The 16,571-nt window shown below is 42.2% G+C and overlaps 2 protein-coding genes across 2 annotated transcripts; one reads left to right on the plus strand and one right to left on the minus strand.

Moving 5' to 3' along the window:
• Window positions 1–1,955: 1,955 nt before the first annotated feature.
• CGA (glycoprotein hormones, alpha polypeptide) lies at window positions 1,956–6,796 on the plus strand. The gene is made up of 3 exons (XM_058164593.1): window positions 1,956–2,055; window positions 4,574–4,764; window positions 6,713–6,796. Exons 1-3 carry the CDS (start codon window positions 1,956–1,958, stop codon window positions 6,794–6,796), a joined length of 375 nt encoding a protein of 124 aa, XP_058020576.1.
• Window positions 6,797–15,108: 8,312 nt separating this feature from the next.
• HTR1E (5-hydroxytryptamine receptor 1E) lies at window positions 15,109–16,203 on the minus strand. The gene has a single exon (XM_058164063.1). The coding sequence runs from the start codon at window positions 16,201–16,203 to the stop codon at window positions 15,109–15,111; it is 1,095 nt and encodes a 364-aa protein (XP_058020046.1).
• Between the last annotated feature and the right edge of the window lie 368 nt (window positions 16,204–16,571).

Raw genomic sequence — 16,571 nt, forward strand, 5'->3', positions numbered from 1 at the left:
AGCAGGAAGGTTTTGATACAACAGCAACAATCTGAACTGATCCCTGGAACCCAGCTTAATAAGGAGGGTCTCACAGTTCACCGTCACCCCTTCTCTGGGTTCTCAGATGATGAGACACTTGAAACCCAGCTAGACTTACCTCTGAAAGGGCCATCTTCCCTTCTGGGCACATACATGCTAGGTCAGCTCTTTAATCCACATCCACAGATAAGGGAGGCCTTATTAGAGATGATCTAGTACAGGGATCTCCAACCTTGGCAACTTTAAGACTTGTGGACTTCAACTCCCAGAATTCCTCAGCCAGCTGGCTGAGGAATTCTGGGAGTTGAAGTCCACAAGTCTTAAATTTGCCAAGGTTGCAGACCCCTGATCTAGTAGTTAAAAGCAGTATCCAAAAGCCAGGTTTGCTGAAGGTTTGCTGTCTGGATTTCAGGAGATGAGACCAAGACATTGGAAACAAAGACCAGTATAAAGCATGGGTCCCATCTTCCCCAGGATTTTGCCCATTTTGCCTGCCCATCTTTCACCATATTTTTCCATGCCTAGCACCATTATAATATTATGGGTTATCCCCAGTGGTGAAATCTGAACTGGTTTACTACCAGTTCGTTGGCTGCGCATGGGCACGGCACACGTGTATGCACAGTGCACACCACATGCGAGGTGTGCGTGCGCGTGCCCAGTGCATGCCAAAAGGAGGCATGGGGTAAGTAGGACAGCGCACGGGGTGGAGGGGAAATCAGCTTTGGCGTGCAATCTTTTTTTTTACTTTTAAAAGCATTTTTTTAACAACCTATTCGGCCAAAAGGTTGTGAAAAAAATGCTTTTAAAAGTAAAAAAAAGAGGCTATGACGATCATGCGGCTTAGCTGTGATCATCAAAGCCCTTTTTTAAACCTTTTAAAAGCATTTTTAAAAAGAAGCGGCAAGCGGGTCCCCGGCCAATTGGGTTGGGGGGGCAGGGATTTTTGCTACCGGTTCTCCAAACCGAACCCGCCACCATCGCTACTGGATCGGCTGATCCAGTCAGAACTGGGAGTATTTCACCCCTGCTTATCCCCAAAGGTTGCATCATCTCCCCCTCAGGCCCCTCAGTTCTCAAGGCCCAGGATCTTCCATAACTATCAATTATATCCATTCCAGGGAGGGAAAGCCAGGCATTCCAAGGCGTTTCACTCCATTGGCTCTCAGCACCTTCCGTGTATCCAGCACCCGCCTCTTCCTCTCACCTTACAAACATACACACATACACACACAAGGAGCCTCCCCGCCCCTCAGCTATTCTCACCCTTTCCCCATTCAACCAACCCTCTCCCCACCCTAAGGGGGGAACTATGCAACAAACAAACAGAGGGACGGAACTAGCAGCTAGAATCAGAGAGCAAGAGATAATAAAGTCCTAGGGCCCGTGGGTTTTCACCAGATTGCCACTCTGCTGCTGTTCCACTCCTGTCCAGCCACCACCAGCACTGCAAAATGTCCAACTCTTGCTTGGCTCAGGTTAACAACAGCCTGCCGAGTAGAGGACACTGACAGAAGAAGCTGGGAAAGCAGCAAACATGGAGATATAGCAAACAACATCTGGCAGTACTGTATTTTTTAAATAACGCTCACAGTTGTACCCAATTCAGAATTCAAAATTCAGAAACCAGATTAAAACTTGTGATCCTAAACTAAGCTTTAGGCAGTCAGATCTGGACTACAAACAGACACGTCATGGAGCAAAGAAAGTGTTTCATATGTCCTTTTGCAACCATTTGGAGATAATTCTAGATTTTTGCAGCTGAGATCTGGTGGCTACCTGGGTTTATATCCCTATAAATCAACTTACGGTATGTCTTAATAAATTGATTTGTATCTACAATACCCTGTAAATCAATTTAATCAACAGAAATTAATGAAAGATTGCATGGAGGCAGAAAGTCCACTGTTTTTCTCTTTTTTTATAGGAACATCATGGATTACTATGGAAAGTATGCTGTTGTCATTTGTGTCATGTTAGCTATATCTCTGAATATTTTTCATTCATTGCCGGAGGAAGAGTTTATGGTACAGGGTGAGATGCTTTTAAAATATGAAATAAATAGAAAACATATGGAAATTATTGCTAGTTCTGATTCTCATTTAATAATGTAATTATTAGATTGTTTTATGTTTTCTAAACTGTTAGATTGTTTGATTATATCGAAGGAAGAGTGTATGTATGCATTTATTTAATTTTTTATATTATTCAATGTATTTGACCACCTGTCTCACCATAGTGACTCTGGGCAACTAATAACAATTAAAAACATAGCATAACAAGAAAAAAAAAACATAACCAGCAAGTGAGATTTTAAAAAAAGAACCCACAGCTATCAGCATAACCACTTCACAAGTTCTAACTGACACACTGACTCCCATGTCTGGGTAGGTCTAAACATCAGAAGGCTTCATCAAAGTAGATTCCCAATAAAGAAGTTCAATGTAAAAAACACTGGATAATGTAAAAAACATGTGGAATATATTGCTAATTAAATAAAAACACTTCCATCTATAGATCATAATTACAGACAATTATGAAGAAGTCAGCATACTTTTCAGGGAGTATTATGCAAACAAAGAGGTTACAAAATTTGTGTTCTTTGATTTATACACTAAAAAAATAGGCAGTGGTTCATCAGAATACTTTTTAAAGCTTCCACGTTATAGATTCAGTGATTGAGCACAGAGTTTTCCAATGATGAGCCTTTTTGTAGTTCACCCGAGAAAGCTCGCTTGCTACATTATTTAATGAGAAGTTAATGCCGAATAAAGACTCATCAAAGTATGACAGACATGGAAAACATTGAGATCGTTAATTTTTTAAAAAATATTTCAAAATCATGCAGAGAGATCGTTAGACTTTATATCACATTATTACACAGTTATTACACAGTATTAAAAAGGTGTTCAATTGAAAGACAACAACACTGCGAAAAAGCTGAACAAATTTTCCGCATCACTTTTTTCCATGGACGTTGTAGGTCAGAAGCTTACAATTAAACTTACATTTATTTCCAGGAAATAAATGTATAGAACAGGGTTCTTCAAGGACACAACATACAATCTATATTCTAGAGCCATGATGGTGAACCTACGGCACGCGTGTCAGATGCAGCACACAGAGCCCTCCCTGCTGGCATGCACGCCATCGCCCCAGGTCAGATCTCAGTGGCGTTTCTTTCGTGAGCTTCTGTTTCCCTGCAAATGACGAAACAAAAGCTCACGAAAGAAAAAGATCTCACCTCTTGCCGCACTGCCGGTGTTGAGATGCCCCGCCTCTTGCTAGCCAGCCGGTCTTCGGGTCTCTGCTGCGCATGTGTGCATGCCTGTGCATGCTGGTGCATGCGTGCATTTGCGCACGCGCATACACACACACACCTTTCAGTTTGGGTATGCGTGCATGCAGTTTGGGCACTCGATGTCTTAAAGGTTCGCCCTCACTGTTCTAGACCTTCCTACCAACAAACTAAAAATGAACAGATCACCATTTTAGGATGGTGAATATTTAATGTTTAATTTAAAGCATTGAATGTAATCTATCTAATGGCTAATGCATTTCTAAAAAAAATGTGTAACCTATCTATCAGGTTAACTTCTTATCATAGCCTCTACTATGGCCAACATTTTGTAACTTGTTCTTAAATGAACAGGAATTGAAATTAAGCAGCAAGATGGCCAAGTAAATTAATATTCCAGGGTTGCAGGACTGATAAAAAGTTAAAAGTTTGAAAGCAGAAAATACAAATTCTTAGATTAATAAGAGTGCTCAGAAAAATCTATAATGGAACTCATGCACTTTGATAAATGGAAGAGATTAGTCTACTTAAGCACATATGTGCGTGGACACGTTCTAGTGCAGATTAAATACTGATTTATAATCCTGGTTAGTGAGCACACTGGCTTGATTAAATTATCAAAAATCAAATATCTTTACCATTTTACTAAAGAAGGAGAGCTGGTTCCAGTGAAGCACTTTTTCCAATAGTAATGCAGCTTGGGAGGAAAGAAATGAATGAAAATTTATGCTCACCGGTTTATGCCTGATGTGACACATTCATGAGCCGTGGTGGCACAGTGGTTAGAATGCAGTAGTGCAGACTATTTCTGCTGATCATCGGCTGCCTGCAATTTGGCAGTTCAAATCCCACCAGGCTCAAGGTTGACTCAGCCTTCCATCCTTCCAAGACAGGTAAAATGAGAACCCAGATTGTTGGGGGCAACAGGCTGACTCTGTAAACCTCTTAGAGAGGGCTGTAAAGCACTATGAAGCAGTATATAAGTGCTATTGCTAAGTGCTGTTCTCATTCAAACTTTTCTACTTATTTTATTATGCATCAATGTGTAGATTTTCCTAAGGACACTGAGTTTAGAATGGTTTCCCTGTTTGGAAATGGACTGCCCACATGTAAAAAGTTGAGCGTCTCTGCCCTGCCACTCAGTGTGAGCTTATTAGGAGGCAGTTTAACATTCCGTGTTAGAATGTGGAGACCCAAAGGGAATCTAGAGCAGGATTTCACCTTTCTTCTACATTCTTTTTGTGTGTTTGTTAGATTGTACTGAATGTAAACTAACCGTGAACACTCGGGTGACCAAATTGTTCAGCGGCAGGCCTGTGTACCAATGTGCAGGATGTTGTTTCTCAAGAGCTTATCCCACTCCCATGAGGTCCAAAAAGTCCATGCCAGTGCCAAAGAACATCACTTCAGAAGCGAGATGCTGTGTAGCAAGAGCCTTCAGAGAGGTAAAGGGATATCCCTAGGCGATGGATGGTGGGTTACAATTTTGTTTACTCTTCCTCTTCAGCCTAGTTTCCATATGGAGCATACAACCAGGAACTGCAACGAGGAGGCAGAAGAGTGTGATGGGAAGGGGCCGTAAGCAGAAGACAAATGAACATGCTTTGTGTTTGGATATCTGGGTTTGTGTTTTCATGTAGGGAAAAACAAGAATTCTGCCAAATATTTTATTGGAATGAATTTTGCACATTATGTTTAAGGTCTGTTATTAGACATATGACTTGGGAACATTTATCCAGAATCTCCCTTAACAGAATGAACAGGAAGATGATTGATTGATTGATTGATTGATTGATTGATTCATAACATTTATATGGCTGCCTCAGTCAAGTAAAATGATTCTGGGCAATGTGCAAAAAGTCAACTACAAATACAAACCCAAAGAAAGCAATACTATTAGCTATATATTATATATAATATGCTGACCAGACTAAAAAATACCGCAACAGTTGGAAGTCCACCTATATGCCATTACCCTGAAAGAAGCCCCGCCCCCCTCAGAAGATGTATAACCATTAAGAACAGAGTCTAAAATGGCCTGAATGAGGAGAGGGTTAAATGAAAAGCTTGGGCCCTGATGCTTTCTGAAAGGGCAGGCCTCTCACTGCCAATCCTTACTCCCCATTTTCTATGAAGGAACAGCGTGTATAGCAGGGGTGAAATTCAGCCGGTTCTATCCTGCTTGGGCGAACCGATAGCGGTGGCTGGGGGAGGCTCCACCCACCCACGCGGATGTCATGATGCCATTTTTTGATATTTTAAGTCTCTGCACATGCGCAGAAGTCTTTGCGCAGATGACGGTGTGCGCAAGTGAAGCACGCACACATTTGCGAACCAGTAGTAAATGAATTTCACCCCTGATATATACCCTCCTCTTCCTTTCCAGCCAAAACCTGACCAAGTTATTCAAACCATCATCCAGAAATTAACTGCTCAAGATGAGCATTATATTCCTATCTATTGATTCAAGTTCTGTGTCAGCTCGGTGCCACTCCCTTGCCTCTCAAGACAACTCCATGCTATTTCATACCAGACTAGTGACTTCTATCCTGAGAATAATTTTATAATTAATGTGTTTACATACATAGGCTGATGGGCTTTAACTGACTGGAGCACGTTGGCTGAGGAGGTAAAGAGCTGTTGTTCAAGAGACGGAAGCCAGATGTTTATTAGAAGTTAGGGTAATTCTTCTTTCTCCTGACTTTAGGATTCTGTCTACTGCAATTTTTTGTCACCTGATGCAATCCCATGCATTCCCCTCTTTCTGCTCTGGGGAAAGGTCTTCTACTTTTAATTGCAATGCATTATGTAACTGTACAAACTAATGATTATATAGAGTTTTTTTGTTTTTTATGACTCTTTAATCCCTTTATTCAGGGTGGAGTCGGGGCAACTGAGTAGAGCTGAGTGTTTACTGGCTGGATGCCCCTCCTGACACCTATGCAGAGTTCACAGCAAATATTTTCTCTTTGAGCCCTGATAGAAAAACATCTGCCACTGCCTAGGATTGAACGCTGAATCTTCTGAATGGGAGACGAGTGTCTTCACCTCTAAGCCACCATGCCACTCAATGATTATATAAAAGAATAGATCATTTACAGTACAATAACTATAATAGTAGCATGGGTAGGGAACTAGAGGAACTTTTATGCTACTATGGTTTCCAGCAATCCTGTTAAGATGGTGAGTATTAAAAAGATGTGCTGAGTATTGTAGTTCAACAGCACTTAGGCCTGTAGGTCACCTACCCCCAGCACAGGCAATTATTCCAAGGGTGACCAGTGTACATAAAGGCTGATGAAAGAAAGTTTTTCTTTAAATGAGAAAATAGTACTTAACCTCACTGTGGCTTTTAAATTGCATTTAATCTGATTTTAAAGTTTCCTTCCCCAGGTTTTCATTCCAAATGATGGAACTCGGAAGGTTGAGAATCACACTGACTGTCATTGCAGTACCTGTTACTATCATAAATCTTAATTCCTCTACAACTGGACAATGTATTCCTCTGCAGCTGGACAACAAATAGCTCAGAATGAAGTTTTGTCGTATCATATATTTTTGTTTTCCTTAGTTTTGTCGTGAAATTATGTATATTCTTAGGTTTTCTGATAGGAATGATCCTTCTGATCAGCAGGTTATGAATACCCTGCTGTTTGTTCTCTATGTGCTTTGCCACACATTTGGATAAACAGTAAAATATACCTTTCTTCTGGGAATCAAATATAGAATTTTGCATGATAACCAAAGCCTTGTTTATTTTGTACTGTATGTCAGATATGCATTGATATATGGTTATTGTTTTCCAAGAGAAAAGACACCAATAGAATCGGTGGATATAATTTGTTACCCCAAAATTAATTTCAAATGAAGGAAACTTCTATGTTTCCTTCCTTATCCCCACCTCTGCAAGACTTTAATAACACATTTTTAGTGGTGCTAGACATGGAAAATGCACTCTGATGCAAGGGAACTTGAATGTAATTAAAAGGAAACTTGAATCAATTCTTTTCAAGTTGGTTTTAGAATTAATTTCTCTTAGGGTTGGACTGGATAGCCTTTAAAAAAAATTGTCATTGTATTGAGCTGGCATGGAAGGAGTCTACATAGCAGTATCAATACATAAACAAACCACCACACACACACACACACACACAAATGCTATCTAAAAAAATCTCCATGCCATAGTAAAGCAATTATATTCTATAGAAGATCTGAATGGATTAGAGCAGGGGTCTCTAACCTTAGTAACTTTAAGGTTTGTGGACTTCAGCTCCCAAAGTTCCTCAGCCAGCTTTGTTGGCTGAGGGACTCTTGGAGTTGAAGTCCACAAACCTTAAAGTTACTAAGGTTGGAGGCCCCTGGATTAGAGAACCAGATTTCACCTCCGTCACCACTACCAGCAAATATCCATATCATATTTCTATGTGTTACAATATGGGGTTATTAAAGGCAGTGTCTCTGACAAGGACCCTTTGTGGAGAGTATCAGTGACTTCCAAGATATCAACATCTCAGGCTATGATTATTATCACACGAATGAAAGCGAATATATGTATCCCAGGATAATGTTGTGGGATCGAATTTAGGTCTACAGCCATGATGGCGAACCTATGGCATGCATGCCACAACTCACACCCAGAGACCTCTCTGTGGGCATGCGAGATGTAGCCCAGCTCAGCTCCAGTGCACATGAGCGCCCAAGCGTGCCTCCCACCGGCCAGCTGATTTTTGGGATGCGCGGGGGTGGGACGCATGCGAGAGACGCGCATGAATGCACGGGAGATCGTGCATGCATGTGAGGGGGGGGCGGGGGTTGCACGCAAATGCGCGGGGGATGGGGAGAGTGCAAAGGATGTGATGTGACCCCCTTGCAGCCCGTTTTTGCCCAGGAGGCTGCAGGGAGGCCTACAAGGCCCAAAATGGGACATGGGGGGAGATGGCATGCCTCCCCACGGCCCATATTTGGGCCCATAAGGCTACAGGGAAGCCTACTAGGCTCAAAATGGGGGTGGGGGGGTCACACATATATGTGCGGGGGGTGGCGGGAGCGAGGTGGGTCACATGCACATGCGGGGGGGGTGCATTGCATTATGGGTGCCGGCATCCGCACGCACTGTCACACACGCACTTTTAGCACACAAAGCTAAGTTTGACAGTTGAGATGATGCAATGAAGAGGCTTGTGTCCTGAAAGGGTGTTGGGCAATTCCTATTATGCCTCAATGGCTTTGTCCTGGTTTGGCTCTTGGGTGAGGGTATTTGCTTATGAATAGAGCTATCTAGTTTTCAATAAGCTCTTTATCTCTTAAGTGCTGACGTCTGAGGGCTATTAAGAAAGGTGGGGAATGCTTTATGTCTCCAAAAGCATGTTTCTCCATTCTTCCTTTAGGGAAATATAATATTCTGCCTTTTTTTTTTTAAATTTACATTTATATCCCGCCCTTCTCCGAAGACTCAGGGCGGCTTACAGTGTATAAGGCAATAGTCTCATTCTATTTGTATATTTACAAAGTCAACTTATTGCCCCCCCAACAATCTGGGTCCTCATTTTACCTACCTTATAAAGGATGGAAGGCTGAGTCAACCTTGGGCCTGGTGGGATTCGAGCCTGCAGTAATTGCAGGCTGCTGTGTTCTAATAACAGGCATCTTACCAGCCTGAGCTATTTAATATTTCTCAAAACATTTCATTCTTCTAGGAGAGGTGTGGGTGCTAACTTTTTACACTAGTTTATCATTAATCGTAATCTCTGACTGCATCACTACACGTGATGTATCAGTCTAGGAGGCCTGATATTTCCTCTAGATTATGTGTGTGTGAAAGGGGGAGGGAGTTGCATTGAAATAATTACTGTTCTTAAAATGCCCACATCGATCACTAAATATTCAGCCGTTTCTGGCATCATTTCCAGTGTCCATTTCGCTCTGTTTTGTCTTTTATCCTTTCCTGAATTCCCTATACATTCCTGACAATGAATGGGATTCAGTCAGCCAATACCGTATTAGCATTAATTTCAGGTGAATCAATGTTGCTGTCTGATTGATGGTTTTAGATCACCATCTAGTGGAGGAACTCCTAACACAATTTGCACTTATATATGAACGAATAAAATAGAAGCTGAGCAATAAATCAACGAGGGAGGGGGAGGGAGGGAGAGAGGGAAAGAAGAAAAGACAGAGGGGGAAAAAAGAATAAAAGCTAAGTGAAGAGAGGTAATCAGGCTAGTTCTTTGTTTATTATACATCAATGGCAGACTTGCAGGGAATACCAGTGACAGGCTTCCTTGGAAAAAATGACAAAACATCCCCAAAGCATCCCAGAAGGCAAACATCTTCTCAAATGCTATGCAGTGGATCAACACCAGTGGGCCCCTGACCCTAAAAAGACTGTACTTAAATTATCCGAAGAAAATGTAATGAAAGTGCATGAATTTTGCCTTACCTACATTATCTCAACTTTCTCCAATCTCAAGCTTTCATGATGTTTTGAGCTACTAATCCCATTATCCTCAGAAAAATTGCCTATACATTTCTGGCTGGGAAGAGGAGAATTGTAATCATGTGTATTTGCAAACAGGGTCAAGGGCAGGGGTAGTATTCACTTACCTTCGCCACCAGTTCGCAAATGTGAGCACGCACAGGACCTTCTGCCCATGCACAGAGCATAAAAAATGGGATGTGATTATGTCCGGGCAGGTGGGCGGAGCCTCCCATCGCTGCTGCTACTGGTTCGCCCGAACCAGATAGAACTGGCTGAATACCAACACTGGTCAAGGGATGTGTGTGTCACAATGTATGTGATGTCATTTAAATGCTCATCTGGTAGGCACATCAAGCACTGGGACACAAGCATGCAATAGGGGATATTTGGGTGACGGCATTCCCATATGCGTGTCATTATTTTTTACTCATTTATGGCAGGGGTCCCTAACCTGTGGGCTGCAGCCCACTAGTGGGCCGTGAAGAGTTTGCAACCAGGCCATGGAAACGGCCGGCAAGCAAACACACGCGTGCAGTCACATCCTCACTTGCGTCTAATTCTCACTCTGCAGTAAAGAATTGTGCCGATCAATCAGCAAGAGTCCTGACAAGGATCTTCAACCTCCCCTGCAAATGGCCTGTGTTCCATCATGCTTGAAAGCAGCCACTATTGTCCCCATCCCGAAGAAAACAGCAATGAACTGCCTAAATCAGGGGTCTCCAACCTTGGCCCCTTTAAGACTTGTGGACTTTTTTTTTTTAATTTGAATTTATATCCCGCCCTTCTCCGAAGACTCAGGGCGGCTTACATTGTGTTAAGCAATAGTCTTCATCCATTTGTATATTATATACAAAGTCAACTTTTATTGCCCCCAACAATCTGGGTCCTCATTTTACCTACCTTATAAGGGATGGAAGGCTGAGTCAACCTTGGGCCTGGTGGAACTTGAACTTGCAGTAATTGCAAGCAGCTGTGTTAATAACAGACTGCTTAGCCTGTTGAGCCACCAGAGGCCGTTTGCTGGCTGAGGGACTCTGGGAGTTGAAGTCTACAAGTTTTAAAGGGACCAAGGTTGGAGACCCCTGGCCTAAATGACTACAGACCCATCCCATTAACTTCTGTAGTGATGAAATGCTTTGAGAGATTGGTTCTCCAACACCTTAGGACATGCCTCCCACCGGACTTGGACAAACATCAGTTTGCCTACAGGGGGAATAGGTCGACAAACGACGTCATAGCTACTGTTTTACATTCTGTAGTGAGCCATCTGGAGAAACCCGGGAACTATGTCAGGATGCTTTTCATAGACTATAGCTCGGCCTTCAATACCATTCTGTGAGCATCCTTATCGAAAAGCTGACTGACTTGGATTTTCCCTCTTCCATCTGTGACTGGATCAAAGACTTTCTGAGGGACCGGCCACAAACAGTGAGGGTTGGGTCTGTCGTATCCACCTCCCTGAAGCTTAGCACTGCCTCCCCACAGGGCTGTATGCTCAGTCCCTACCTGTATACACTGTACACACAATTGTGTATTGTTTGACCCTGTTGTGTCTTGTCCAATCTCACCTCAGCCGGGGTCTTCTTATCTGCTTCCGAACACGGAAGAAGAAATGCCTCCAGCCCCCAGCCCTGGCTCCATGCCCAGGCAAACGGAGCAACTAGACCCCTCCCCCTCCTCCACAGCATGTGAGCCTGAGGAAGGTTTATTACCAACAGCTGCCGACTGGAGTGACCCTTGCGTCAGAAGACTTGATAGGCGGAGGCAACAGAAGGAAGGGAGGGGCAGGCCGGATAAGTGCTGAGTCATGGAGCCACACCCCATGGCCTATATAAAGAATCTGCTTTCTGGCATTCTCTGAGTCAGGCAAAGTCTAAACATATCTTGCTGAAGTCACTTTCTGGTCTCCTGCCTGCCTTGAGGACTTTGCTAGGACTTTGGCAGAGCTGCAGAGGCACACCTGATTCGGATTTCCCTGACCCGGCCATCAGTGGAGGAGTGGGACACGACAGACCCATCCACTGTGATCATCAAGTTGGCAGACGACACCACCGTAAGGGATCTTATTACAGGTGGAGATGAAACAGCGTACAGGGGGGAGGTTCAAAAACTATCCACATGGTGCTTAAAAAACAACCTGCACCTGAACATCAGCAAGACCAAGGAGATGGACTTCCAGAGGAAGAGGGAGGAACCTGCCCCACTTTACATCGAGGGGGCTGTGTAGAGAGAGTCTCCTCCTTTAAATTCCTGGGAGTCCATCTCAGCGAAGACGTCACCTGGGAAAACAACATGCTCCAGGTGGACAGGAAGGCCCAAGAGAGACTCCATTTTCCCTAGGGTCTTCTGTAAAAAACAGGGTGGAACAACAACTGATGACCTCCCTTTACTAGTCCACAATAGAAAGTGTCCTCACTTTCATGGTATGGCATGCCAATTTGACAGCCGTGGATAGAAAAACATTACAGAGGGTGGTGAGCACAGCACAAAACATCGTGGGCTGTCCCCTGATATCACTAGATGAGATCGCTAGGGCTCGCTGCCTTAGAAGAGTGAGGAAAATCCTCATGGACGACTCTCACCCTGGTCACCACTTCTTTATCCTCCTACCATCGATAGGAAGGAGATATAGAAGCATAGTCAGCCGCACAAACAGGCTGAAGAACAGATTTTATCTATGGGCTGTCAGACTCCTAAATGCGAAATAACATCATAACTACGTAGTACGATGGACTTCCAGGGCCAACGCAATGTATAACATGTTCACACTGGTGCAATAGGACTGGGTGGTTGCTAATGTGATTTATTGGGTTAGGGATTTTTTGTCTTCTCTGTGAGTTGTATTGTGCTGGTGGTGGTGGGGGTGCACTGAGGGAGCTCAACCAATCTCATTGTACATAAGTTGTGCACTGACAATAAATATTTGAATTTGTGGTGCAGTGGTTAGAGTGCAGTACTACAGGCTAATTCCACTGACTGCTGGTTGCCTGCAATTTGGCAGTTCGAATCTCACCAGGCTCAAGGTTGACTCAGCATTCCATCCTTCCGAGGCGGGTAAAATGAGGACCCAGATTGTTGGGGGCAATACGCTGACTCTGTAAAACAGCTTAGAGAGGGCTGTAAAGCACTGTGAAGCAGTATATAAGTCTAAGTGCTAAGTTAAAGTCAAAAAGGGAAGAATTCTTCATGTTCATCCTCTTCTGCAGAAAGATAATCAGGCTGCAAATCCATTGAACAGAACTCATAATGTAATACATTGCAACACACCCATTCAAAGATTAATTCTGTTTTACACTTCTACACAAACCATCACAACTGAAACATATTAATGTGGGACAGAACAGAGGAATACCACGTGGATGTCATTCTAGTTAATATGTGTTGTTGTTTTTTTGCCTTAAATCCAGGAGTACTTCTGGTGAAGATATTTTTTAAAACTCTCTACCTTAAAATTAGGTTTAACCACATTGGTTAATGTGGCTCTCAATACCATATGCCCCAAATTACACACAATCCAGTTTTCTAAGATGAGCTTACATATTCTGGATATCAATGAAATTTTTTCACCTGAGTCAATTCTTTGGAAACTAAATATATGTTGTTTCTCTGAATACTCAAAATCTGTATTGTCACATTTTTTATCAATCATCTGAATAAACTCTTCAAAATCATACCTGAATAGCTCTTGAAAATGTCACTTACAATTAGTGGCTTTCATTGGTTGCAATGGTCAGAAAGGAAGAAGTAACTTCACCTGTTATCATCATCACTTTTAAAGAAACAGTTTGTTCTCAGTTTTAATTGGGTAATCTCAAACTATCTAGCAAAGAATAAATATGGTCTTCATTTTAATCATATACAGCCTTAAGCCTGATGCTAATTAGCAGTTTGAAAGGAGTAGTGATGCCAGAGAGCGAGATCAAAGATTATGTTGTTACTGAATATTACAGTTTACATAGCAATTGCCAAAGCTTTCAGCACAGATGTGAAAGCAGCTGTAAAGAACAATTAGCACAATTTCTGAACCTGAGGGAACGTATCTCATAATGAATGAAACTAATATGTAGCCTTTTAATACTGTGTACCAACTTCTTAATTCTACAAGGATCTATGACTGTTTGTTCTAAAGGTCAATTATAATGAGTTTAAGTTCTTATAATTGTCATAACTTTTAAGAGCATTTTGCAATTCCTCAGGAAAAAAAACCCCACCCTAACAGTACACGGTCAATATTTATATATTCAGATTTACTATATTACATGTTTATTATAACCTCCTCTAATGTGGTACCTCTAGCTCTGGTAGAGGCATAGCTCCAGAATGTCTTTACCATCATAAGTCAAGGACTACCTATAATGTCATAAAAAATATGAGGTCTGATCTTTGGAAGATGCAGTTTCATTTATGGGTGAAGATGCTCATTGGGCTCAATGGATGCTCTTCTTACACTTTTCTACCCAGCTTTTGGTGGTTTTTTTATTATTTGAATTTATATCCCGCCCTTCTCCGAAGACTCAGGGCGGCTTACATTGTGTAAGGCAATAGTCTCATCCTATTTGTATATTTATATGCAAAGTCAACTTATTGCCCCCCCCCAACAATCTGGGTCCTCATTTTACCTACCTTATAAAGGATGGAAGGCTGAGTCAACCTTGGGCCTGGTGGGACTCGAGCCTGCAGTAATTGTAACTGCAGGCAGCTGTGTGTTAATAACAGACTGCGTTAGCCTGGTGAGCCACTTCCCAGCCCATTAGTGTGTGCCTGTGGATTCCCAAATAGTATACAGTAGTATGCTGTTTAGTATTTACAAGGAGAAGCAGTGAAAAGGAATTTTACCCAGCCTGACCCAAAGTAACTGTAACATAAACCTAAGGAGGAGAAGTGAAGGAGGCATTAACTTCCCATTCTGAATAATGGCTAAACTACTGAAATTCAAGATAGATCTCATCAATCAGCTGGGGAAGCAAGTGAACAGGGCCATCATTGGCACAGATGAATGATGTCCACAATTCAATGGCCTAAAGCCACCGTGGCTCTTTATTGTGCGTGTCCCGGCTTCAAAGGAAAAAAGGAGGAAGCAAAAGTGCCCGTAATAAAGTATATTTGAAACTCATAGAATAGAAACTCACATACTCATGATACAAGGAGGTAGAAACAGTTTGACAGATTTACAGGCAACAGAGAAAAGTTAAGTTGAAAGATAAGCAAAATGGAAATGTCCTTTTTTTTTTTTTAAATAGAAAACCAGGTTTCTAGATGGAGTCGTTTCTTTCCACATAGTAAGTCAAAACAACATTATGCAGGGTTGTTTTTAAGGGTGTTCCCAGCATTTAATGAGTTTTTTAAAGGCAAACTTAAAATCTTCATTAAAACTAGTGTACAGCAGGGGATTGATAAGAGAATTCACGTAGCCAAGCCATGTCAAAAAGTGAGCAACTTCTGCTGACACGGTGCTTATCCCAAGGCCCACAATGAGCTCCTTAATAAAAAATGGCAACCACGACAAAATGAATGCACCTAAAATGAGGCCAAGTATACGTGCAGCCTTTCTCTCCCTTACACTGGAAATCTGTTGGCGGTCCCCAACCAAATCTGGATCGTTGTCAAAAGGAGGGCTCCTTACCGAAAACTGGATTCTGTCAAATTCTGTGGTAGGATCAGACATGGATATGTCTGAAATGCAAAATGTCTGTGTGAGCTTACAACTGGCAAAAGAGTTCTGGCTGTCGGTGCTCCGACTGCTGAGATGCCTGCTTGACCCACGTTTTTGATACAGACTCTTTGCTGCATGATAGATTCTGTAGTAGACAATCAGAATGAGGGTCAACGGGATATAAAACGCTCCAAATGTGGAATATATGGTATAAATGATATGATTGTGTTGGATTTGGCAGTCACTGGAATTGCTGCTGTTACGGTGGTTTCGCCAAAACAATGGAGGCATTGAGATGAAAATCGATATTGTCCACACTGTGCAGATCATAATACCGGCTCTCTTGGCAGTCCTTTTCCTGGCATATTCAATAGCATCTGTAATTGCCCAGTATCTATCCAAGGCAATGACACAAAGATGGAGTATTGAGCATGTGCAGCAGGTCATGTCGATGCTCAGCCATACCTCACAGATGAAATATCCCAAGGTCCATCTGTCCATCACGATATAGGCGATGCTCAAGGGCATCACTAGAATAGCAACAAGCAGATCTGTAAGGGCCAGTGAGCATATAAGGTAGTTGGCTGGCTGGTGGAGCTTCTTTGTTGTGCAGATCGCTGAAATAACCGAAGAATTCAGTAGCATGGTCAGGGTTGTAATTATGGAGAGAGACAAGGTAATTAGCAAGTTTTCAGTGACAGTTTTAGATTTCGTAGCCACGCTGGCTTCCAGAGTAAAGTTAGTATGATTCATCTTATGTGGCCTTCTGGGAGTCGAGGTTAAAATTTCTCCATTCCAAGATTATCACAATGGATTTGAAATTTGACATCCGTACTTCCCACGTGTTCCAGACTGAAGCACTGTGTCCGATTTCCTGGAAGATGAAATATACTTATTAATATCAGATCATCTGGTTTCATTTACTTTTACAACGTCAAAAGCTACTTTGCTAAAAAAAAACATGTAGCCCAATGGTGCAAAAATATAGCACAAATTAAAGCAATATGCCAAACTTTTACAAGTGAATTAATGCCAACTTCAAACAATACTGAACAAGCTAAGCAATAAAGTTCTGATCAGTGATTCCCTGGAAAAGCTTGATGAGGCAGAAAAGATCTTTT

The sequence above is a fragment of the Ahaetulla prasina genome, chromosome 1, assembly GCF_028640845.1.
Source record: "Ahaetulla prasina isolate Xishuangbanna chromosome 1, ASM2864084v1, whole genome shotgun sequence".
NCBI classification, from domain to species: Eukaryota; Metazoa; Chordata; class Lepidosauria; order Squamata; family Colubridae; genus Ahaetulla; species Ahaetulla prasina.